The 26,224-nt window shown below is 34.8% G+C and overlaps 1 protein-coding gene across 2 annotated transcripts; it reads right to left on the bottom strand.

Moving 5' to 3' along the window:
- Positions 1 to 746: 746 nt before the first annotated feature.
- Positions 747 to 26,015, bottom strand: LOC149068643 (neuroguidin). Of its 2 annotated transcripts, none has more exons than XM_089251101.1 (13): positions 25,876 to 26,015; positions 23,400 to 23,537; positions 21,607 to 21,744; positions 17,882 to 17,966; positions 15,207 to 15,256; positions 14,374 to 14,479; positions 12,351 to 12,475; positions 9,279 to 9,334; positions 8,740 to 8,788; positions 7,204 to 7,290; positions 3,472 to 3,510; positions 2,589 to 2,622; positions 747 to 844 (listed from the first exon to the last, which is right to left on the bottom strand). In XM_089251101.1, the coding sequence occupies exons 1-13, from the start codon at positions 25,885 to 25,887 to the stop codon at positions 822 to 824; spliced, it is 942 nt and encodes a 313-aa protein (XP_089107227.1). In that variant the 5' UTR covers positions 25,888 to 26,015; the 3' UTR covers positions 747 to 821. The 2 variants fall into 2 exon arrangements, with proteins under 2 accessions (XP_089107227.1, XP_089107226.1); XM_089251100.1 differs by having other exon boundaries at positions 25,870 to 25,989.
- Positions 26,016 to 26,224: the final 209 nt, after the last annotated feature.

The raw sequence follows: 26,224 nt of genomic DNA, 5'->3' as shown, positions 1-26,224 counted from the left end.
CCCCTCCCCCCCGCCCTTGAACTTTTTTTCACTGGTGCGATTTTTGAAAACAACAGTTAACATGTTTTAAATAAAGGCTCTCTAAAGCTCAAATGAATATTCTTCATAAATTTTAATCAGGATTTCTCAAAGGTTTTCCATTTTTCTCCTCTGTGATCAGAACGTCAAAAGGAAGCTAGAATTCAATGTTTGTAGCATGGGCAGAGATATTCCTCTCCCCCCCCCCCCCCCGTCAATAACATAGCCGATTGATCTAATACAGGGCTGGAAAAATCCCAGGCGCCAGGTCAACTGAAAATTGCTATCGGCACCTAAAATTTTCATTGTGTAGTTACTAAATTGCAGACATAGCAGCAAAAAATGTTTAGAATTTCTAGCAGTATATCTGCCAACATGAAAGAGGATAGATATACACTGAAAAAAGTAAAAAAAACATTATTCTTTACCTTTGTCTTTGAGTAAAAAATTTCTTGGCACCTAAAAAATTGTTCTGGTGCCTAGATTTTTTTGCGATTTGTCCAGCGCTGTTCATGTATATGTAATATATATATTCATTCATACAAACTGGCATCATTATAATTGTCCACTCTCCCCTCTTTCGAGTGCATCTCCACCTGTCTGGTAGCCAAGTTACATGATCAATAAAGTAGGCTTAATTAAAATAACACACGCAAACCCTACTCACCCCCCAAAAATGACAATGAATAAAAAATTTTCACACAAATTAATAAACTTTCAAATTTCTCTTTTCTTTGAAAATGTTTATTTGCATGAAAACATGAATTGCAAGAGTCAGAAGCATGTACAAAAAAACAAAATCATTATCGCTTCCTTCGTTTGAAACCTGAAAGACATCAAAAACAAAAAAAAGACAATTTGAACTTCAGAAAATATTATGGAAAGGCTCATAAAAAATCACTGCATTTTGATACTATTGTTTGAAGCAATCATCATATTTTATTCTTAACCCTCTAAGCAGCAATGATGAGATATCTCCACCTTGATAAAAGCCTCTTATTTTAGCATTTACATGCCTAGGTATTTTGAAAAATTGATTTCTCAATGGAAAACGTTCTCCTATATCCTTTAGTTTGCACCTGCTGGAAATTGGAAGAAAGCCTACTTCATTAAAAAAAGATATAATATTTTGAAGCAGGGGTTTAGTGATATTTCTAACTGCCGCTTAAAAGGTTAAGTAACCCAATATCAAAGTTATTTCATGCACATTTATCTGTACTTTCCGTGTTAGAGCTTCTGTGAATCTTGGAACTGTAACAATAGTCGGGAATCCCTGTGAAATCAGCCAATCCATCTATGGGATTTGTTTTTTTACAATAATAGTTGAATTCGTTAAGTATATTTTATTCTCACCTCTATATATCATGCACAATCGCAATAATAGTCATAAATTTTAAATTTTTGATTCCTACATCTGAATATTCCAATTCTGTAGAACGTCTCTCATGGGCTGTTATTTAAAAGCAGTTTTTTGGCATGGTTTGTCAATGAAGTAGGGCTGTACTGCTCGTATCTTTTATAGGTATAAATAGGTCTGATGACGAACTGTCTACTCATCTTATCCATATGTTCCTGTTCTAAACATGTCTTGCTGAATAGCTCTTGGCGAGCTACTCATCTGTCCAACATGAACTATTGCCATGCCAATGAAATAGTAAATTGAATATCACACTTGATGCTAGGCACAATACCAGCTGGGCCGGACTCCCCTCACTTCTAGTCATCAACAGTCCTATCTCTTGTTGTTGATTGCAGTTTGTAACAGTAATCAATAATATATATATATATGTATGTATGTGTGTGTATATATATATATATAAAATAAAAAAGCTAAAAAACCCTTACTATATAATTCAAAATCTTAATCTTCCAAATTTTGAATTTTTGTTTTTCGACTTCCTCCCTTTTACAGAACTTTTACCCAACTTTTATCAAATTGACTTTTACCAAATAATTTAAATTTTCTCTGACCATTTTAAATTTCCCTGACTTTCCAGGTCGCTAGGAACCCTGGGTCAAAGCTTGATAATTCTCCTTGTCACCTACATTTCCACTTGCAGATGATAATATAATTTCACATTACCACCAAAGAAATAACTTTTGAAATGGAAATAGGTCAACAGCAAGTTTGGGTCAAAGGGAATATTTAAATCTTTGTTTCTCTTTGGCAGTACCTATGGTTTTGTGTTCTCCTGTCAGATTTATGAATTATCAACATTTACCATACCATCAAATCACAATTATGTTCATGATTTTTCTTTTTCAAGGGGGAACTTTTTTTCTTTATTATTATTTTTACTTTTGATCAGATGACAATTGTGACGATTTGTCCATTGTCAGAAATTTCCACGTTTTAGATCAAAAATAGGCTATTTTCTCTTTTTTAAGTAAAACTTTCCCCCCGACATTTCCAAGTTTCAACAACCTGTACAAACCCTGCAATATTCTATTATTCATTTCCAGAATTTTAAAATAGTGAATAGATAATGAGGAACAACCCCATGATAGATTAACGTAGTCCTGTTCATAAATTACAAGGAGTAAAAAAGAAAAGAAAACAATCCACTTACTTTTTTTCTTTCCTTTCCCTTTCTTGAATGTAAACTGCAAAAAAAAAAAAAAAATAATAATAATAATCAAAAAATAATCATGACCTTGTTTATCACACAATAGATAATTTTTTAAATGTCATTTACAAAGGGATCAAACATGATTGTTACAAACTTAGAAGTTATATGTCTATTTTTCATTCAATAAAGTTTTTTTTAAACTAATTCCACCCCCCCCCCCCACAATTAACCTAATGACAGGTTGTGAGGGGGTACAGAGGTAAACATGATCCAGTGAATAGAATGTTTAACAAAATCTCTGGGCTTGTCGCTGCTGAAATAAGAGGCCAAAAAAAAGAAGGCAAGATATCTCTGCACAGTCAAAATATAAAACAAGCATCAGGTTAGACAAGATATCTTGTAAATGTTGGAGAGAAGATTGAATAAAGCGTTTCCTCCTACTGCAAAGTTGAATATAGCTCTGTACCTGAATCTAGCACCAGAAGTTTGTTGGTGAAGTCGCCAATGCTTAATGGGTGGTATTTTTTTGGAAATCTCAAAAAGAACGGTCATCAAATGTATTCTCAGTACATTAGCTAATGTAATTGCAAATAAAATAACTTTCTTGGAATGATACTAAAATATAATTTTTCCCCCTTCGATTTTATTTGTCACATTATTACAGTTTTCAACATTTACGGCACATACTTTTCTCCTATACCACTTCCTTAGACATAAATACAAAGTAGAACATAAATTATATAATTGGAACAGTTTTACAACTTCAATTTAAATGTGACAGATTTGGCAAAAACTAATAACATCTGATACATTACATTCTCTGGTATAGCCCTGAGCCAATAATTATATTGCATAACTGAACAGATAAATATTAAAAACATACCTTTTTATTGGTGCTCTTTTTCCTCTTCAATGGTATTGTCTGCATGAGGTAGAAAAATTTATGATTAGAAGAAAATTCCAAAATGTATATTTGTGAGCAGCATCTTCAGCTTTATAAACAAATATTCCTTTACCTACACATACACAATATAATAAATTTATGTTCTGATGATGTGAATGTATAAGGAAATGTGTAACTACTATTTCTGTTTAACTTCCAAAATTTCATTATAGCAACCGGTTGGAGTATGCTATGTGTTCTACTGAATCTTTTCAAAAAGATACATTCTAAAAATGATCCTGAGTTTTCTAACCGAAAAAAAGACTCGTTCTTTTCCAAGCTCTCTACAAACACTGATTTTTGAGTCCCAGACAAATGTTTTCGATAAATTGTTAATGTGTGTTATTATGCAGTCAAGTGGGAATAACGAAGATATTCGTCAAGCTGTTTCTAATCCTTCAGTGGTGGTGGCAAATATCTCCATCATGGAGGATCTGTTTCTTCCCCCTTGATCTACTGTATCTTGACAGACACCTCCTAATCCTCATGTTCTAAAAGCTCATTCAAATGAATGAAGCACTTGGTTGAAAAGATACAATGAATTTGTCTTAGACCATCACAATAACTACCATCTATATAGAACAAGGTGAGACTTTTTTTTACTGGTATCTTGAAAGTAAAAATGCAAAATTGTTAGGATGGGGTTAAGGAGGGGTTCAGAGAAACCATTTATCTTTCCCAAGCAGGAACTGTGTTTTCCCAGCTTATATTCACAATATGCAAAAAGAGAAGCTATACTTCAAAATTCTTCTGAAAGATATTTTTTTTCATTTTCAATTCGGTGAAATCTCGATATAACGATATTTTATCAAGGTTTCACTAAATATATATATATTACTGCTGAAGTCCAAAATTGGCCAGTTTGCCTGGCCAATGTCCAAATTTCAGGCTTCGGCCGGCCCCTGTATATTGATTCTTATGATTCGGGCTCATCTCCACGTTGACATATTGTTTTGTGATAATTATGACTATTTACCATTATGGTTAGCTATGACAACTCTAACAATCAAGGAATATCGGAATATCGATATCTTTAGAGATTGTTAACCAGAGATACTGATATGCCATACATGGGGATCGATGTATGGGGGCCAGTCAAATCCCGAAATTCTGACATTTGCCGGCCGGCTGGGAACTGACCGATTTCAGGCTTTGGCAGTAATATATATATTGATCAAAATTTCTGGGCAATCTTACTATAAAATCATGAAAAGAAAAGCTTCTCAGCTTACATATGATTGTGATTTTCGGGGAAATTGGTGCAGCAACGAGGTCAAAAGTTCATTGAATTGTTTTTTTTAATAATTTGTAACATGGTTGCCTGTGATAAGAAATTTGTTTGTTTTTTTTCTCTTTGAAACATAAATTAATAACAGTTTCTATTTTTCTTTCTTTTCTTTTTGAAAAAAAAAAATCATAAAATTAGACTTAACTGAGAAGATGGTTGCAAAGAATCAGAAATACTTTTTCTTCTTTTGAAAGCAATAGGAGCTCATGTCAAATGTACCCCACAAATTAAACTGAATAAAAAAATAAATAATCGCTCGTACGATCTACCTCAAAACCAAGATCTGCTTTATTTCAACAATTATGATAGGGTCTTTTCGAAACATTGTGCTACATGTTTAATTCATTTTCGAAAGCAAAATTTATTGTTTTGCAACACCTTAATTTTTTTATGACGCAAGAAATTTTTTTTTTTCCTGTAAAGACTGCAATGTTACATTATGCGTACTGCCATGCTTTAGAAAAGTGATTCTCAACCAGTGCTTCACGAAGCCCTTGAGGCTCCATGTACACTCACCAGGGACCTACTGCCGCTCGAAGAAAATGAAAATAAAACGGTAAACTTGAAAAAAGAAAAATTGTAAATGTCTTTAAAAAGTAAATATGAATTAATAACTTTAACGAATAAATTTAAAAAAAATAGACCTACAGGGCTCCGCCACAGAATTTTTTATCTATCGTCAAAATATTTTGCATATATACCCAATGGGACCTTACTTGAATGATAGGCTACTTCAAAAGTTTGTCAGACCTGGTCAAATGCCTAAAATGGGTAAAAACTGTCCGGCAACAATGATTACTGGGTCTCAACAATCACTTTCCAAATGCTTACTTTGGTTACCGTGGTCCTCAAATAATTTGTTCAGACTTTATAATGGTTTACCGCTTTTTCAATCCTTTCAGAAATCCCGGGCAGTACTGGGCATTATAGCTACTCCATAATAAGAAAGTAAATTAAATTTCCGACAATCTAGTCACTGGATACTTAAAAAAAATCCTGTTGTGTAATTCCTAATACCCCGTTAACAGTGATATAACAATACTCTGCATACCTAGAAAAAATATTGGTGTAGAGGGTTTATTGCTATATCGAGAGGCAGCAGTTTAACATTAGAATGTAGACATATCCAAACAATATTTGAAAAAATATTGTTGTAGAGGGATTTATCGTTGTATCGAGTGTTGTGTTAGCGAGGTTTCACTGAAGTAAGAGAAATAAACTTTTCTGAATGTGTTCTGTGAGCAGAACAGGGAGAAAAAAAAATAGCCAATACTGTGACAAAAGAACAAGTTGAACAAAAAAGAAAAGTTGAGTGTGTAATTAGTAAAGAATAAATAATCACTTAATGGGTGTAGCCAACCTGTCACTCTGATGGACCCCTCCAACCATGTCTCCTCTGTTGTTCTGCACATTAGATGGGAGGAATAGTGCTACTTAGAGATAAAGAAGCTTCACAACTCTATAAGTGGAAGTAAAAAACTTTCACCACTCAACCAGTCAAGAATATTATGGCCAATACCCAAAGTCTAGGAGCTTTGTGAGGAAGGCAGTGACAGGTCAATCTATGTCCAGAGTCTGGCCACATTGATAAACAGACATACCATGGACTTTGGCCATATTATCAATACTGTTCCTGCTCATGCATTGTATATCAAGATTGCAGAATGCAGTTGCTAGGGAGTCGGTTGTTTTTCTGCTTCTACAACTTTCACCACTCAACCGGTCAAGAATATTATGGCCAATACCCAAAGTCTAGGAGCTTTGTGAGGAAGGCAGTGACAGGTCAACCTATGTCCAGAGTCTGGCCACATTGATAAACAGACATACCATGGACTTTGGCCATATTATCAATACTGTTCCTGCTCATGCATTGTATATCAAGATTGCAGAATGCAGTTGCTAGGGAGTCGGTTGTTTTTCTGCTTCTACTGAGACAGATCATGTATTTTGTTGCTGGTCAATTCAAAGTAAAGTTATGTTCATTGTGTTGCTTTTTATACCACGGCTCACATTCTATTTATTTATAAACACAATGTTTTAAAAATAGGTTTTGTAATATGTTATGCATTTGGTTATTTTATAATTTGTTGCTGTGTTCAATATTACAAACAGCATTGAAGAATTCAACAAGATGAGAAAGTAAATACACTAATTTTTTAGCCCTGTGCAAAAGCTCCATTCACCCTTGTGAAAAAAAGGCTTTGAAAGCATTCAAAAACAAAAGTTACAAAACATGATGGTTAAATATCAAATTCTGGATTTGATTAGGGAAATTTTGAAATGGAAAATATTTCATTTATAGCAGAGGCATAAAATTTCAATAAAAAATATGAAAATAATCAAACAAGAGTATGTGATAAAGAGAACAAAAAAACATTATATACCTCTGGATTGAGATCCAAGGCCGATATATCATCAAATTTCGCTAAGCTGCTGAGACTGGACATTGTCATTACTTTCTTAGCTTCATGCTGGAATTAGAAGAAAAAAAAAAAACATGAATAATTACATATTTCTCTAAAGCCAATAATTCTCTACAGAATTGTTTTTATTTCCTTGAAATAAAATTAAAATATTTCACAATTTGAAATGAGTATTTTTCACTTGAATGGTAAATACTTGATAGAACAATCATTTGTTTACGATTCAATTTTATTATGAATACTATAGTAGGCAAGATCCTTAGGCTAGAGAGTCTACCTCGGTGCAGAAAAAAGATCTAATCAACTCCACTCAGAATATGTGCCACAGATTATGATGAAACATTAAGAATATAAATTTCTCCATGCCACACAGCACTTTAATGCAGAACTTTTTTTTACCCTCCCTGTCACTAATTGTGAAAGAAAATCGATATCGTAATATTTTATAATGATCTGGAGTTCAATTAGCAACCATTTTTCTTTCAATTATGATGCAATCATAATCCCAGTTTGGTCATGGATGTCTACAAACACTAACAAAATTCTCTGTTCAGATCATACAGATCTCTTGGGAATATGTGAGGATCACATTATATTATTAAGAAAACGATACTATTTAAATAAGTCAGCATTTTTGTCACATCAAGTTTATCATTTTTGTCACACTACAGTCATTTTCTGCACATGATGGCAAATTAGGCCGAGATATACAAATTTTGAATATAGAAGCGTTCTGCAATTCATTTTCCATTTGTCTCATTGAGATATTAAGCTGGCCCATAGTCTCCCAAGCTTGTTTCATCACACCCTTCTTAAAAAAGAAAAATTTCTCATTGCCCCACAAATCAAGCCCACCCATACGCTCCTATACTAAGCCCAAAGCTGTTACTTCCCCACAAACCATTCCATTGCTCCCAGGGGGCGATATTGCCACTTTGGGAAACACTAGGCTAACCCATCAAAGGATAACTTCCTGTGATAGCAAATATGTTCTGCGATCATCTTGAACTTTTTGTTGTACGATCAGTTTTGGGGAGAGATTAAAAGGATTAATCAGATATCTAACTCCAAGCACTTCTGAACATTTTTCAGTACAATAGATTTTTCGGCATATAAATCAGGATTGTCAATTCTTGTTTATTAACCCCTTTGCCTCATAAGCAGAATTACTGGCTTGTAACAGTATGTAAAAACTGGTATTCTTTAGAAAGGAAAAGAGAGAATTTTTTGGTTTTGTATATCTGTGAGATACTGCACCTAAAAACAGGGGCTAGTGACAGTTTTACTTATGAATATTAAATTTGTCGTTCAGCTGATATACAAAAATGCACAAAGTAGTGTAAATAACAGCATAACCAAGTACAAAATCAAAAATACACATACAACCATGTTCAAAAACACTTTTCAACTAGTTGATTGCATGCAAATGAAAATGGCATGATAACATAACAAAACAGTTAATAAAATGTTCTGAAAAGCAAAGTTTCAATAACTCACTCGTTGTCTCTTCGTAAGTGGAATACGCATCATATGTTCTTCTTCATACCTGTAATATTAATGAACTTGCAATGAATATATTTCGCCAAAACTACTAAGAGATTTTTTTGTTTTAGAAAATTCTAAAAATCAATAATTTTTACATGAGACAAAGAAATGTTTCTCATCATAAAGCCTTATTCAGTCAACTTCCAAATTAATATAGCCAATTAAGCATATATTGCTACATAAATCTGTCTCAACTATTTTTCCAACCTCAAAGCATACAAATTAAGACATGAGTATAAATATTAATAAATTATGAAAAATATTAGAATCTTCAAATGTATAACTTATGCACTGCAATAACCCTGTCATTGTATCTTGATAAGAATCATAATTTTTCATTCTAATCATTAAACTAATTTTAACAAAAATTTCTGTGGTACAGTAAAAAGAAAATGTACTAAATTCAAGTATGTATTTATAACCAGTATTACACTATAAAAGTTTTATAAAAGAACTTTTACAGTGTAATATCAGCATAAGTGTTCACAAACCTTTCTCTTTCCTTTATTTCTTTCTCTATCTTCTGCCTGTGTGTGTCAGCATATTCCTATAGACATTTTAAAAAAAGCAAACATCACACAAGTATCATAAAATTCGGATTACAAAATAAATATTAAAAACCAATATCGATTCAACTATTTTCTCAATTTAACCCCTTCAGCAGCAAAATTACAGGATATCTCACATCCTTAAAACACTTATTTTGGCAATGCCGAGCCCACGTGCCATGTTAAGCAGGCTTTGCTTTTGAGATAACATGTTTTCCATCCCCCCAAACGTGTCAGATCAACTGCCAGTGGGTGGAGTCAGCTTTTTTTTCCTAAGTTTGATAGCAGAAGGAGATGGACTGTTTTTACCTTTGCTTTGGGGGCAGTATAGGAATATGCATACAGTTATGTATAGAATTAATAATAGAAAAAGTCAGAGAAGGGTCGCCCAGCAAAATCTGTCTGATCATTTCCCTGACCTAAATTCTGGAAGAAATAAATATAATTCAAAATTTTAACCTTCCACGCACACAATTTTTTTTTTTTTTTTTTGCTTTCACACTTTTCCCCTGACTTTTGCCAAATATTTTATATTTCCCTTGACCATTTTTCATTTCACTGACTTTCCAGGTTACTGGGGGACCCTGCAGAGTATTTCTCTTCCTCTGTTTTTAACATTCTTGGGAGTTAGTGCTCCCCGACCATCACCTACACAAAATTGAAAAGAAGCCTTCTTGAGAAAAGGTGTGGCATTTCACAATGGGTTTAGTGATTTCCACTATAACAGCTATAATGTGTGGATCATAGAAAATTTAAAAACTGCTTAAAAGGTTAACAATTTCTTTAAGTCACTGTATTTATATTTGTGATCACCTTGACCCTCATTTAAAGAACAAAATTGGCAGCTTAGTCTGATTCATTAAACAATGGTTTATGTATCTTTATTTTAAGCTACAAAAACATTAAGGTAACATGATCTGCACATGAGCAAGATATACACCACTTTCCTCAGTGTCCTCAAAGAGAGTTGAAGCTTTCACTAACGTAAATTGTTCTTTTTTATCTGAGTGTCATTTTATGAACATCTGTCAAATTTAACTGCTTCATTACTTCTTCTGAGTAAGTAGCAAACTGCCACAACAATGTCAGATGCCCAAACCACCAATCAATAAGAATATGTAAAAGTTTTAGTTTTACGGTGCTGTCATGTTATAAAGTAATTACTAATGAAAATACACCTTGTGCAATGTCAAAATGCAGGAAAGATATCACAGTGAACGACATTTATTGGAATCAAAGATAATGTTATCATTTAGGTACTGTTATCACTTTTGCAAAGAATGGAACAGATCAATATTATAAAATGGAAAAAAATTAGTTAACAGTTATTGGGACTTCGGATGAGATAGTAGCTTTTTTTTCTCCGTCAGAAGGTTTTTGTCTTTTTGCGCATTCTGAAACTAAGGTTTAACCAAAATTTTTTTTTTTTTTCATGTAAGTTATCGTTACTAGACTGCAAGACCATGTAGGAGGCTGCGAGGTGTCATCTTCCCCCCCATTAACAAACATTTTTGTATTTAATGATGCAATCAGTCCATAGTTATACATGTAACTGTGAAGCTGCTTTTGCAATAGCCTTCCTATACTGATAGTAAATAGTAAATGTACAATGGAAAAAAAAAACTCCCTCATTTTTGATCAGTTTCTTTCAGTTTACTAGATTCAAATTTCTTTTTCCGAGACACTTTCTCAAGTGATCTATGAAGCTTATCATACATTAACAAAAATATCAAAATCTTAATATACATTAGAAAGTTCCATTAAAATGCCTCACAATGGCCGAATAACAAAAATGGAGGATTCTAGCTCAAAGGAAAAAAAGTCTGGTGCTAGAATGGAATAAAAAAAGGCAAAGATGGATCAAACATTTTGTAACCAATTATGAGCAGGGGAGGGGACTGAGCTGTCCTATTTTACCACTAGTTTACCATACATCCCGCATGACCTACCAAACACGATGTATGGTCACCACATTTGAAACAGGACTTTTGGAGATAGTTATCATTTGATTATTGTTATCAGAAACCCGGAGTCCCAATGTGATCACATCAAGCAGTGTGGACTGTATTATCAATCAGTTAAACCAATATAATTGACTCTACACTTGTAAATAAGTGAATCTAGCTGACTTGTATGACACATGGCAAAGATATGAAAAGTATCTACACAACAGGTCATGATGACTTCCACATTTACTGATTCCTAAAGATCTCTCTTGGATGATCCCACTGGTCTATATCCCAGATGTTGCTTCTTCCTGATCGTGCCACGGAATGTTATTATTGATCTTCCCAGCAATATGTTTGATAGATGAATTGGAACTTAGGCAGTAATGCAGTGATTCAGAATGGCATTCACTGACCGTATACACTGAATTACTGATTATTTTTGGAAAGACTTTTTCTTGATTAATAATTAATTTAATGAAAAGATTAATTGTTGTTAACATTGTGATAAATATCATACTTGAAACTGTGTTTACTGGTAGTCAACAACATACATTACAATTTTGCAAATTCAATGTTCCCAGACAGTGAGTCAATTTTGCTAACCTTTACTTCCACTTGGCTATAAATATTTGTCAAATTAGTGAAATTGCTACAACTAATTTAGCCACCGGAAGCCCTGCTGAGGATAAAGAATAATTATTTCAACTTAGTTAGGGAAAAAGTACAAATGGAAATGATTAAAGTGATTTCGCCACAGAATAAATGAATGAAGGATAGATTGTGACAGAAAATGGCTCAAAGAACCATCTTGGAGACTACTTAACCATACATGTATCTTACAAACATTCCTCTTGGGAATTTCTAATGATTCAGTGTCAGGAACTGCAAAGAAAATTGGATGATTTGCGAGCAGCAATCACTGGTATCTTTGGAAGTTGAAGAATAATTATGAAGGTATTATTTTTTGTACTTTACTTTTTTACTTGATAATCTTCTATTTATTGCACACCTCACTGAATACATTTCATATCGTTTGAAAATATGGCATCAAATGGATAACTCTTACCCGAATTTCTTCAGGTCCAGTGTCATACTCCATTTTCAATTCCTGAAGAATAGTGCTGTTGAGAGCTCTCTTCTTGGCTTGATCCAACTGTTTCTCTCGCCATGTTTTCTCAGTTTCATCACCATCTAAAATGATCAAAAGGATCAAAATTATTACAGCGTAACAGATTCCCTTGCCAGATGAAGAGCCTGGAATATTTTGTTGTCACATAGTCTCATATGCATTAAAATATCTAAATCTTTCAGAGGGTCATTTGACGTAGTTTCAGATGATTAGAGGTTCAACTAAGACTCATTCTGAAGTTGTACACCCTAAAGCAGAATATACCAAAATCTGTGACATACATGACTGAAAAATCACCTATACTGCAGAACAATCTGGAAGAATTTTAAGAAAAGTGTAGAGAAAACACTATCATGGAAATTTTTACCGAAGAATATTTCTAGTCAGCACAGAGCTTGTTGCAGAATGCAAAACATTCTGCTTCGGGAGTTGTACATTACTTGAGACTGGACCTTTGTGAAAATTAATTAGGTTGTGGTCTTTCAAAGGTTAAGGATCATCCTCCTAACTAGTATCAATTTAAGAGCTTCTATTGAAAGAAAAAAATGCATAAATGTCACATAGGCAGGAAAGCTGCAAGCCTCAAAAGTGGAACATTAAAAGACATAAATACTCCAGCATTTCTTCTAGAAATCTCAGTACAGTAGATCATCGATTATCCAGCCCTTATTTATCAGGAACTCTGCTTAACAGATATTAGTTTCCTTGATGATAATAATTTTCTAGGTAATGAGAAATTATCGCTGACATCTGAAAACTTCTCTCATGGATGAAAATAAAGACAAGATCAGAGTTTTTCAAAAATATTGATCTTATAAGAGACGTTCTTCAGAAAAAAATAAAAAATTCCAAAACTTCCCAATCTTGGTAAATAAATTAAGGTTTACCATATTTTTAGAAAACATGAACGCAATGCCTAAAGCAGAATGTTGTGCTTTAAAAATGAGGGCTTCTGAAACAAGCCCTCAGCTGACTGGAAATGTTTTGCGGTAAAAATTTCCATTATAGTGTTTTCTCCCCTTCTACACTTAAAATACTTCCAGATTTTTCTGTGACGTACGTAATGGTTTTCTGCATATTCTGCTTTGGGGGATTGCAGCTAGTAGACACACAAACTTTCAGTAAATATAACCCCCCCCCCCCACAAAATATGTGATGCCTTGTAACTCAATACTAATCTTTTGTGAACTAATGTCAAATTCAAAATAAAGTCAACCTGCAGGATAATATTTTCCATTAAGCATATACGGCAATTTCATGCATGTGCACTTAAAGAATTTGAGCATTTGAATTGTGAAGCACCACTATATATTTACAAATCATACATGCATTGCTAAAATTTGATCCTGGTAATTTCTAATGAACTGGTGCATGGCAGAAAGCATTGTACATGTCAATGTGCGGACCAGCATATTTATGATGTTAAAGTTATGCATGTTTCGTTTTCAAAAACTGCTGCCATCTGTCTTCCATGTCATCAGAGAAAATCAGCAGATGCCTAAATTTTTGCATTAATGTAAGTATTGCATTGAAGGACCACTGCATACTACTACTCAACCATACATGCAGCTCATACACACTCATCTGCGGAACTCATCTAAAGAACCAGTACATGCTGGAAAGAGTGTCTTGAGTGTATGTGGGTCACTTTAAAGTATTTTATGTTGTCAGTGATATACTCTTGTTTCGCATTGTACTGGCACTGTCACAATCTGTCTTCCATACTTGGAAATGAAAATGCCTGAATTTTCATGTTATGAAAGTATCATGTTGGAGGTCTGCCTGCGCTTTATGGGAAGACTGTATACTGAGAAAAAAAAGGCATTCAAATTATGAAATCCTCATTTGTGGCAGGTTCATATCATTAAAAAAAACAGATAGATCAAGGATATCACTAATTGAAACTACAAAAAAAAAAAACACAAATTAGGTTATACTAAATAAAAACAAAATTACATACCATAGAAAACTGGTGTAATTCTAGGAGGTACATATTTATCTGATTTAGGTGTTTTCATGCCAGAACCACCAGCAGCATTCAAATCAGTTTCTTCTTCTTCATCATCCTTTGCAGAAAAAATATTAAAATATACTATTTAAAAGTCTAATTATAAAAAAATGAAAAAAAAACTGAAGTTCTAAAACAGTGTTCTTCAAGTGCTGGTCGGCAAGAGAACTTCATGTAAAGTAAAGCCTCTCTTTTGCTGTCATAAAAAATTCATGCATAAAAGAGGAGTAGCCAATAATCAAGGGTTTGAAATGCATGTTTTTATTATGCAAGGGAAAAATATAATTTAGTAGCAAAAGAGGGGGGTAAGACCACATCTGAGGGGGTTTTGCTGTAATTGATGTAGAGGCTTTGATATCATATTGAGACAGGAAGCGGGGTGAGTCCAATCTTTCAATGTAATTGATGTAGTTGCTAGATAATTTCAGATTTAAGAAATTATGTACCGTCACTATATTAGTCATTTGCTTTAGCCATCAGCAGGTTTGCATAACTATTTATCTTATTTTTGCCAGCCTGTGGAATCATTTAGCTATTTTCATAGGTTTTTCAAAGCACGTGTTGCAGCTCTAAGGGGGCATCGCCAAACTTTGCCAAGGATTAGCAAAACGGTGAATTTCACCCTGAACATTTTAGTTATTCAAAAATAAATTGAAGCATTGATTTTTAAAGCAATTTCCAATTCGCATTGAATAAATCTGCGATTTAGAAGAATTCTTAATGAGTCAAATATTATGAGAATAAGAAATGCTAATTTCATATTGAATTTGAAAATGCTATCTCACCGTAAGCATGTTTGCTGGATTTGGTTTGTAACTCAATGGATCGTCGGCACCTGCAAATCAGAGTAAAAGAATATCAAAGTAAGAAAAAAACATGGTTCCCTCCCCCGAAAAATGATCTAATACAGTGGAACCAAATCAGTAATGATAATCACTGACCTATACAACAATATTATTCTCTGGTCCTGGTAAATTTCCCATAGTGTTGATATATCTGTAACAATGCTTTTTGCTAGTCCCTTTGAGTATCATTATATAATAATTTCACTATACATTCAGACTCTTAAACACACACAGATATTATGAATTTTCACATATAACAAAGTTTATGTGAATTTCTGTGTCCTGTGAGTTTTGCATTACTCATCTATGCTACTCTGATTGCTTATCACAAACACAGATTTCAGCAAAGCATGCTTATAAAAAATTTTTGAATTGTCACTAATTTCTTTGTAATCTTATTTAAATCTTCTTATCTGTAAATTTACCATTTTGCAACTGATATCATCCCTCGCATGCCAGCAGCCCAAATGTGCAAAAAAAAAATTTCTTCATATCAGCTGGTTGGATACTTTATTTCGCATCTAAGGTTGTGCCTGAAACATGAATGTGTATTCCTATTGAAATGCATGTTACGAAACATTTAAGGAAAATAACTCCAAAAATGGGTAGAGTAAACATGCAAACGTCATTTCCCACAATCTTTTTTTTTTCCAAGGGCATTGCGGATTCGTGCTTCTAGCATGACGGGGATGATATGCCTCTTTTCTTTTCCTTGGAAGTTCATTCTACAAGTAGGCCTAATAGCTGTTTTAGAAACTATTACACTTAACCATATACATGACCCTTATACACAATCCACCACGTAATTTCTAACAAATTGGTACATGCCAGAATGTGTGTTCTGAGTGCATGCATGGCCTTAACCCTTAACATATTCATTTTGTCAGAATTGTGCTTGTTTTGTGTTCTTGTTGTTGCTGTCACCTATGTTCTATATTTTGATGATTAATGCTTGAATTTTCATGTCATGTCCGTATTGTGTTGTAGGCCTGTTTGCACTCTGCAGAGAGGTTTTTTTATTCGAATGGGAAACCCGCTCATGTTTCAGGCACTGTAAAATATTATTTTGCTTGCAGAAAACATTTTCGGGGAAAAAAAGGATTAAGATTATTTATTCCCAAGAATCTAACCACGAAAACATCTTTAGTGTACATTTGCCATTTTCAAGCTAGATTCAGACGGTGGTTATAGTGGTTTCATTGCTTGCAAATTAATTTTGAGAATGCCCAAGTGCAAAATGCTATTTATTGCCTCAAAAATTGTAGCTATACAGCTGGTAAAAATACAAAAACGGGGGGGGGGGGGGGGAAGCGAGGTATCAAAAAATTTGAGATCACTTAAAATTTATTGTTTTTCCCCTTTTCAAATGGCTCAAAGAAACGAGTCAGAAAATATGTGTTTTTGGAATCTGCACTCTCATTAAAAGAAAGGGCATTAAAAACATTTTGACTGCTTATTTGGCAAAAATGATTTAAATGCAAAATGTTTGAATTCCACAATCATATCAAGAAAGAAAAAGAAGCAATGATTGACACAAATTTTTGTTGATGGATTCAATTATGTAAAATTTAAATTATTATTTAATGATTAATTATTAATTTTAATTATGATTAAAATAGTTTTTATTAAAATATATTATTTCAATCTATTTCATGAATGCTCAGATTATTGAAAAACACTTATCATGCAAGTACATAAGTTTTCAAGCCAGTACGGATATAACGAATGGTTTCACTGTTCTGACTTCACTATAAGCTGTGGTCTGACTGTATTTCGATCGTAAATTTTTTTTTTTGAGAAGGTTCTCAAAACCAACCTAAGACATTCCCAAAGTACCACAGCTTACTGATAAATATTTACTGTTTATAAAAACTCAGAATAAGGAAATACAGATTTTTTTACTTAATTTACTATCAAGGAAACAGTTATTTTCCGGATATTATGCTGAGGTGAGCTCGGAAAGAAAAGTCATCACGTCTCCGCCGGGACTCGAACCCAGGCCCTCTTGCATACCGGGCAAGCATGCTACCATCTACACCACTGGAGACACATGAATCTGCCTTCCTAATTTCACGCACTGTGTCGTGAGGCGCTGAAGTAGAGACATTAGTAGCCTCTCTTAACTTCAGGAAATGGCCCCCGGGTGGGACGGTTTAGAGAGATATAGATGGCTTTTTTTCTCAGCCAGAGATATCAAGGAAACAGTTATTTTCCGGATATTATGCTGATTTTTCCGGCCATTTCCTGAAGTTAAGAGAGGCTACTAATGTCTCTACTTCAGCGCCTCACGACACAGTGCGTGAAATTAGGAAGGCAGATTCATGTGTCTCCAGTGGTGTAGATGGTAGCATGCTTGCCCGGTATGCAAGAGGGCCTGGGTTCGAGTCCCGGCGGAGACGTGATGACTTTTCTTTCCGAGCTCACCTCAGCATAATATCCGGAAAATAACTGTTTCCTTGATATCTCTGGCTGAGAAAAAAAAAAGCCATCTATATCTCTCTTAATTTACTATATTCATAAACACGCTGTATGTTCTTGCAAAATGAATGAAAATTAAAACAAAATATTTATAATTCATAATGGAAATACTTCTTGTGTCGAAAAAAAGTACTCACGAATCTTTCCTGTCTTCGCAACAGTAATAAGTTTTTGAATCTGATAGTTCAAACGCTGTTCAATGGGTTTTATCCTCTCCAACACCTTTGATAAGAAACCATACACAACCATGAATCACAATATGAATAACTCAAACAAAGGAAGATATTATACTTTATCTACATAATCAAAAAAAATGAAGTTTGACACAAGAACTACGTCATGGTCATTCCGACTGCTTTTCAAACTTTGATCGCCATTTGCAACTCTATTTTTTCAAAACTTGAAAATTTCCTTCAGTAACTTTTCTTAATTCATCAAAAGGAATCTTATGGAGCGAAAACTAAAAATTTAAGTCATTCCGTTGATTTTTAAAAACTTCTACCCAGAACTACTAAGCGGTCACTTTGACCACAGTTGGAAATTTTGTTGCTTTAACCAATTAAATATACCATGAATGAAATTTTTCAGAAAATAAAACTATTCATTTGCTCTTCTAAATCTAGGGTATAGAATCGTTCGTGTATACGCATTTTAGATTTCAGGCGCGAGCAAACATACAGGGTGTTTCAAAAGATGGGTTATTACTAAAAAGTGGTAGAATGCACTGAAATAATTTATTCTTTGTCATACAAATATTTGATGGAAAATAGGAAATAAAGGTGCCAGAGTGCTCTTGAGAGTAAAGCCATGGAGGTGAATCCCATTTTATTTTTGACCATGCATTTTGCAGCCCCAAGCCCAGGTCAATGTGTCAAAGAGTCTGCTATGTGGGATTAGAAGTTATAGGCCAACAGTGACATTAGATTTCACATTTTATTGGTCAGAAACATTATTTTACATATTATTTGGGCTCATTATACAATTACAGTCACACCTTGTTAGTGCGTCACCCGGTTAACAAGTCACTCTGTTTACCGGGTCACTTTTTGGAAGTCTCAATTGTCCTCGGGCAGGAATTGGCACAGTGAGGGCTTACTCCATTTAATGAGTCACTCTGCTTACTAAATCATATTTTTGTTCTCCCAAGAGTGACTCATTAACAAGGTTTGACTGTATATACAGGGCTGTATAAATCCCACGCGCCAGGTCGCCATGAGACTAAAAAAAATTGCATTAGCACCAAATTTTTTTTTGTGTCCTATAACTGAATCGAAATCTTAAGACAACAAAAAATTATGTGCAATGTGTGTTTGCCCCTGTCAAGTCAAAAAATACACTATTGTGCACAAATTTTGTCAATAAAAATGCCTTGCGCCCATGATATTTTGCAGGCAACAAAATTTTTTCTGATTTGTCAAGTCCTGATTATATGGTGAGTGGCTTGATTATAAGATGGTCTGCTTGTTGCAACACAAAGCTGCATTAAAAGCAAGCGTAACCAGTTCTATGGAGAAACCATTATCCAAATATGCTGTAAAGTTTTGGAGACCATAGCTACAGAGGGACATAGGCTTGGTTGAAGGGGTGCAGAGAAGAGCTACACGTGTCCTTATTGGCACACGGGGCTTGAGCTATGAAGAGAGACTTCATTTTTTGAATATGTTTACATTAGATGAACGCAGATGTCGCGGAGATATGATCGACGTGTTCAAAATTTTCAATGGGATGGATAGAATGGACCATGAACTTTTAGTACACCGCCAATCGACTGCTTTTACAAGGGGATACCAGTATCGATTGGTAAGGGACAATGCAAGATTATGGTGTCGCAGGGAATTTTTCTCTAATAGGGTTGTCAATAAATGGAATAGCTTACCCCCGGAGGTAGTAAATTGTAACACAATTGACACGTTTAAAAAGAAGTATGATAAACATGTTGGGGTAAATTGAGAAGCTATCCATACTTAGTATAAGACAACCATAAGTATTCTTTATGGGCATTGTATAATATTTTATCATGTGTATATATTGTTTTCTATTACATTTTTAATTGGGTTGCTTTATTTTTGAAATATATGACATCCATATTTGTTATGGGCATCTTTTTCTCAGCCACCTCGCTGGGCATTTTGCCTGTTGTGGTGTTGTATTTGTATAAAACGGCATTAGCGCCTTATCTGTTTAAAGTGCGAGACTACTCCTGCTGCTGGCATCTGGTGGGAAGCCATCTTCTTTCCCCACCCCAGCACCATTTTGTTCACTCACATGGGGATGCTAGGTTAGGTAGGTTGATTATGGTTTTTTAGGCTAGTTGTATTTACCTCTAAAATGATCAAAACAGGTCCTTTTTAGGACCAACTAAAATTCTCTGCCCAGCCGATATTATTTATTAGATATGTCTCTGTATCTCAAATTTTATTGCAGTTGTATGATGTTTGCAAAATAAACACGTGAACAGGAATCTATATGTAGTTTTCTGAAAGACAACAAGTAAATTGAAAATCACCCTTATTTCTTATATTGTTTTCAAGAAAATCTAGATAAAATATACTATCTTAGATTTATATACAGCCATCGATGGAAAGTTGCGGTAAAAATAATACATTTGCCGCTGATAGCTAGTGAATCTGTGTTTTTTTGCAATTTTTTATGGCGATTTCATCCTTTTTAATCCAAGATGGTGGTCATGAAATGCTGTAAGCACTCAATGGAAATTAGACTACTGTTTACTTCACTTGTTTACATTTGAAACGCTGTATAGAATTGAAATTATTTTAAAATTTTTCTTCATGATGCTTGAATAATTAATCAATTTCTTTTTTATTTCTATATAAACACTGCTTAAAAAGCTTTCTTTGGTGATAAGTAGTTACTTCTCATCTCATTGATGGCTAATTTAGCAGCGCTGATGACTGCCCAATTGTAGGTCATGACAGGACTATATCAAACACAACATTTTCAGAAAAAAATGTGTATCCATAAAAAGTCTGCTACTTCTCCGCAAAAATTAGTCACAAAACAGTGAAGTAATCAGCAGAGTGGGGGGAGGGGTGGATAGGAACCATGCTTATTTAGTCTATGTTTCCCCCACCAAACTTCAGATGGTGCTGTTATCAATTTCAGTTTTTTTTAAGATAGAGTGGATAAGCTTAACGTTCAAGCAGCTTTGTTGCAACAACTTGAAAACAAAAGTGACAAAATTACAATGACAACACCTCATATTCTTTTTGCTAGTGAATTGAATATTAGTTTCACATTTCAAATTTTCTTGACTGCTACAGCTGGGATGGGAATTTAAAAAATATAAACACAATATTTTTCAAAGGTTGGAGTCCCCATGCTTTTATCCCAGAAAACCCTATATGACAATATTTCAAAACAGGAAACCCTAGTTCTTATGACACTTGTTTCGATCTAAAAATAAATTCACATTTGCAGCTGCATCATGTATTTTTACAATAGCTCTAATTTTTACAACTCAGGTAGTTCAAGTGTTAGAACATTTTATGACAAATATTCATGGTAACAAGGAACATAATGTGTTTTTCGGCATTCTTGAGTACCACTATCAAAAGTTAAAACTAGAATGATGTATCTGTCCAAACATGGGAATCGCAACAGACCTTACACCATAGAATTCTGAGCTTGACAAATACATCATTCCAATTTTAACTTTTCATAATAGCATGCAAGAGTGCCAAAACGTACCAGATCAATCTTTTTTTTTATTATGAATCTTATTGTCTTGAAACATTTTTAATTTCATTATGATTTGAACCTGAAATCAATTTTGATCATTCGACAAAAAGTTGCTATTGGTTGAGAATAATAAATAAGAACAATAATAAGCTTGAACACATACGACACGCAATTCAACCAGCCTCTCAATAACCGGATCATTTTCGATTTTCTTTCCGGAGACTTTCCTCATTATAACATAGGTCAGGTTTGTGAGATATTCCAACATCATATGATTTTTCACATCCAATAAACCGATACCCTATAATTTTGCAAGAATGAAAACATTTTACTGCAAGTTCATCAATAGCATAGTACAAGGATTTTTAAACATTTCATGCTTCAAGTAACCTCCTGAGATAGGTTACAGTTTGAAGAGGAAAAAATATATATAAACATAGTGCCCATTGTTCTGTGGAAAACGAATGTTCTATCAGGTGGTCGTTATATCAAAAGGAAAACAAACAGCATGGTCGATGATATATTAAAACATTTGGAACTTGTCAGAACCTAAAATCTGCATTCAAAAGTTGAAATTATTCAAGTTGTTTGTGTGAGAGAGTACAAAAAGTTGATAACACAGCTGCTGCAGAAGAAATTACAGTGGAACTTTAATTAACGAGTGATTCGGTTAACGAGCAATTCACATAACAAACAAAAATTTTGTTTTGTTTATTTAGTTTCATATTATCACAACTGAGTCTATGGTTTTTCGCTTTTGTCTACACACACATACTGTGGAATTTTGTGTAATATTCTATCATCTCTGGTCAGCATGCTTCACTTGAAAAACGAACACACGTGCAAGCCTGACTTTTTATGGTATGAAACTAGATGCAGTATTGTAGCCATGCGTATGTGCAATTAAAATTTTACTTTTAATGCATATGTACACTTCTATTTAATTTTCTTCAATCTTCTGAGTTTTTAGGAAAACCGTAGGCCGACTGCACCAGGAGCACTCCTTATATATAGCGCACTACCCTATGGCATTCCTGGTCATAAGACATGGCCAGGAGTTGATCATAGACCAGTGTCTCCCAACCTTTTTTAGACCATGCCCACCAAAGGATATCTGAAATTCAGATGCGCCCCCCCCCCCCCGTAATCTTTTCAGGGGGTACCCATCTCCCACAGATGAAACTTCATGGTTTAATAACAAAGATTTTTTTTAATGTATGAACTGTTAGTCTTTGCTTAGCCTTCTTAAATTTTGGAACTAGGGGTCTCTGCCCCCCCTCTCTATTTTTGTATAATTTTATAGTCAATGCTTGATTATAACAGCCATATGTTATAGCGAACATTCCACCACAATGACTGGTATGATGAAGTCCCAAATGCTTTCATATAACAACTATCTCATATGTTGTTCGTTTGATATAAAGACTACCCAGTAGATCGAGAAGTGAGGTAAATATGCAGATTTTCTTTATTCTTTCATATCCATTCCGTCTTTTTCAATACGATTGCCTTGGAGAAATATATTTCCTTCTTAGAACGAGACGTGACATCCTTCAAGCTTCGTTCAAGAAAAGAAATTGAATTCAGAAAAACAATTTAGGATCGAACAATGTAAATGCACTGTGACGCAAGTCAGTATATATTACTATATTTTAATTATTTGTAGTAAAAATTATGTGAAGCTGTGATGCAAAAAATATCCTCCGCACAATTCATGGTGTGTTAAACGTGAAGAAATTTTTAAGGCTCAGATAAATCTAAAAAAAATGTACGTACCAGACTCAAAATAATGCATTAATTATTTATGAATTAATATTTTATATATACTAGCAGCTGTAGATTGAAAAAAAAAATGCATGGCTGGCAAAAAATTTTAAACGTCAGCCAATCAATTTTCCCAGCTCAGGTATCGGCATGCATTTAAATAATTTAATTCTTTAATAGAATAAAAACAACCTTGTCTGAATTGAATTCGCCATTCTTCAACCTGGTCATCAAATCCTCAACAGTTCTCGTCACATCAGAGGCACCGTTGGCTATCTCCTTCACTAATTTACTGGCTTCTTCTAGGTCCCCAGATACCACATCGGTAGGCTAAAATAAAGCAAAGCAAACACTGGTATCAAATTATAGCGTAATTAAAATGCAAATTGATAGAAAATGTGAAATGTATATAGCATACATATACACATCATTAACATTCATTTTAATGGGCATTTCGATACCCCGTAGAATATAACAGAAAATAATTAACACAATCCCCGATTTTCTTAAGAGCTGACATCTTTTTCTTTCTTTTTTTTTTGAGGAAGCAAGGACAAAAATAATGTTTTTCTTCCAATGTCTCCAGGGTTTGGCAACCCTTCTCTATGGTAGTTGGAAAGGTGCCATAACTTTCAAAAACTTTGCCCTTTGGCACCAATTTAATAATCATCAAAAGGCCTATAAAGTTTAAGAAGCACATTTTTTTTCCCTATCGATACATATACAGATTTGCATGTTTATTCGATGTAAGGCGGAGAAAGAAGTGACATCACTTCTGTGTGTCCAATCTGAGAGCACATGCACATTAGTGACAAGTGTATACCGAAGAATTTATGGACTAAATTATGATTCTGCCCAACAACCACTATTAGTCCAGTTAGTGGATGGTGGTCGAGCGGTCATAGTGACAGGCTCGCATCGCAAGTTCCCAGGTTTGAACCCCACTGGCACCCCAGTGGTGGCTGAAGATGGTTTCTCCTGTGGTTCCAAACTTCGAGACACGAATTCGAGTCTATCTCCCCATTGTAAAGTCTCCCCACAGAGAGCAACAGGCCTACAAATGGTACAAATATTCAATCATTACACTTTGCTCACTTCACTTTTGAAATATAGAAGGCAGCACTGAAAATTCAGATAAATCACTAGATATGTATTCAGACTGTTAGGTATGTACACTTTTACTTCCGGCACAACTCACTCAGTAGTAAATTGCCCATGGCAATAGACCCAAGTTCTGCTCTATCTTAAAGTAAGTAGAGGCACAACTGGCAGTACCAAGGTTGATGATTCGAATCCTGCATGCAACTCCTTTTCCCCCTCTTAACTTTCATCTTTGACATCTTAGATGATTTTACCAACTTATTTTTCATTTGTATTTAAAGTTTATAGGCAATTAAGCGTTTAGTCATCCCTGGAGGGTCGCCTCGGCTCGTATGGCCCCTTAAAAGGGCAGGGTTGACAGGGCTCCAACCCGGGGGGATGCAGAACAATTCTCGTCATTTTTTTGTTTCACACTATAAATTCACTACCTTCCTACTGCAGGTTGTGGGGGGGGGGGACACACAAGGTGTAAGCTTTCATTCATTTTTCCATTTTTAATTAATTACAGGCAATTTTGGGGGTCACGGAACAAGTAAAGTAAGGTGGGTAAATTTCCAATATAATATGGGGCCTACCCCCCCCCCCCAGACCCAAAAATATTGATTCGGACCACCACAAATACCATGGCAAAGCACTATGCACTAGGGTTACTGCCCAAACACAGGCCCATCTTCATACAGAAGTCGATAATGCTTCCCGGCCCTTCAAATTTTCCCCGATGCAGATACATTAAATCTACATGTTCAACCATAACCTCCCAAAAAACCCCCCAGGAAATAGCTTGAAAAATGGCACGGAAAAAGCAAAACCAGCTTTGAACAAAACGGATAAGCGAAGCGAAATGGCAAAAACAAAAAAAAGCTGGACAAGACAATCGGGCGCAGTGGCGCATCTACATTTTAGGACCTGGAAGAATTATGTTGGCGACATATCGCTGTTTTGGCGAATACGAAAATTTGGCGACAGAACGGCATACCACATATTGCGAATTGGCCGGAGTAGGTTAAAACGGGGGCGCCAAATTCATCCTTTTAGCACTCATGTTAAAGGGGTGGTTAACACGAGCACGCCGAAATCAAAGATCATACCATCTAAGCCGGGTTTTCCTAGGAATAGTTTTGTTGCGCAGCGTGAACCGAATTAGACTATTTCGCGTCGACAGAAACGTGTTACATAATCACGCTACGCGTTTGTGTTTTCCTAGCATGGCGCATCAGATCAGGGCGGCTATATAAAGTCTATGGCCTTGGCATCAGCTACTCTGTCGTCTGCATGCTCCGGTTTGAAGGGAAGGGAAATAAAACGCACAAGAGTGAAGAGAATATCGGCAAAACGGCGGCGCACGACGCATTTGACTCCTCCAGAAGCAGTCGGCCAATCACGCCCGACGTAAAGCGCTGTCGTGAGCCGTATTGCGCTCTGTAGGAAAACAGTCATGCTGATTTTCTTATTGGTGAGTGGACGGCGTGTCGCACTGGGCGAATCACGTTGCGCGCGGAACAGGAAACCTGCTCCTAGGAAAACCCGGCTTTATAACGGGAATTATAACGAATATATATATATTTACTTGTGGGTCCATGCTTTTCTTTATTTCACCTCTTCACGCTACGCTTTAAGCTACAAGAAAGTTACCAAAACGGCTAACAAATTCATTCCGTGAAAATAAAAAACGTGCTCAACAGCGGAACGGAAAAGTACAAACAACACGTCGAGACGACCGTGACTTCCTTTTCTTTGCCTTAAAATAACTAAAATTTAAATTTGGTTGAAATAATATGTAAAATTACCTAAAAAACATCATTTTTATTTTAAAATGTTCATCAGTGGGGGAATAAGTACATAAAATTCGTAATTTTTACGTATTTTTTATTATCTCAATTTTGTGAGATATGCGTTTAAGGTGGAATGACCATTGC

Source organism: Pholcus phalangioides, unplaced genomic scaffold (assembly GCF_987345545.1).
Source record: "Pholcus phalangioides strain wild (caught in Gottingen) unplaced genomic scaffold, Ppha-v1.0 ptg000024l_1, whole genome shotgun sequence".
Lineage (NCBI taxonomy): Eukaryota > Metazoa > Arthropoda > Arachnida > Araneae > Pholcidae > Pholcus > Pholcus phalangioides.
The sequence above is the reverse complement of the archived record's forward strand: the minus strand, read 5'-3'. Positions and strand labels throughout refer to the sequence as shown.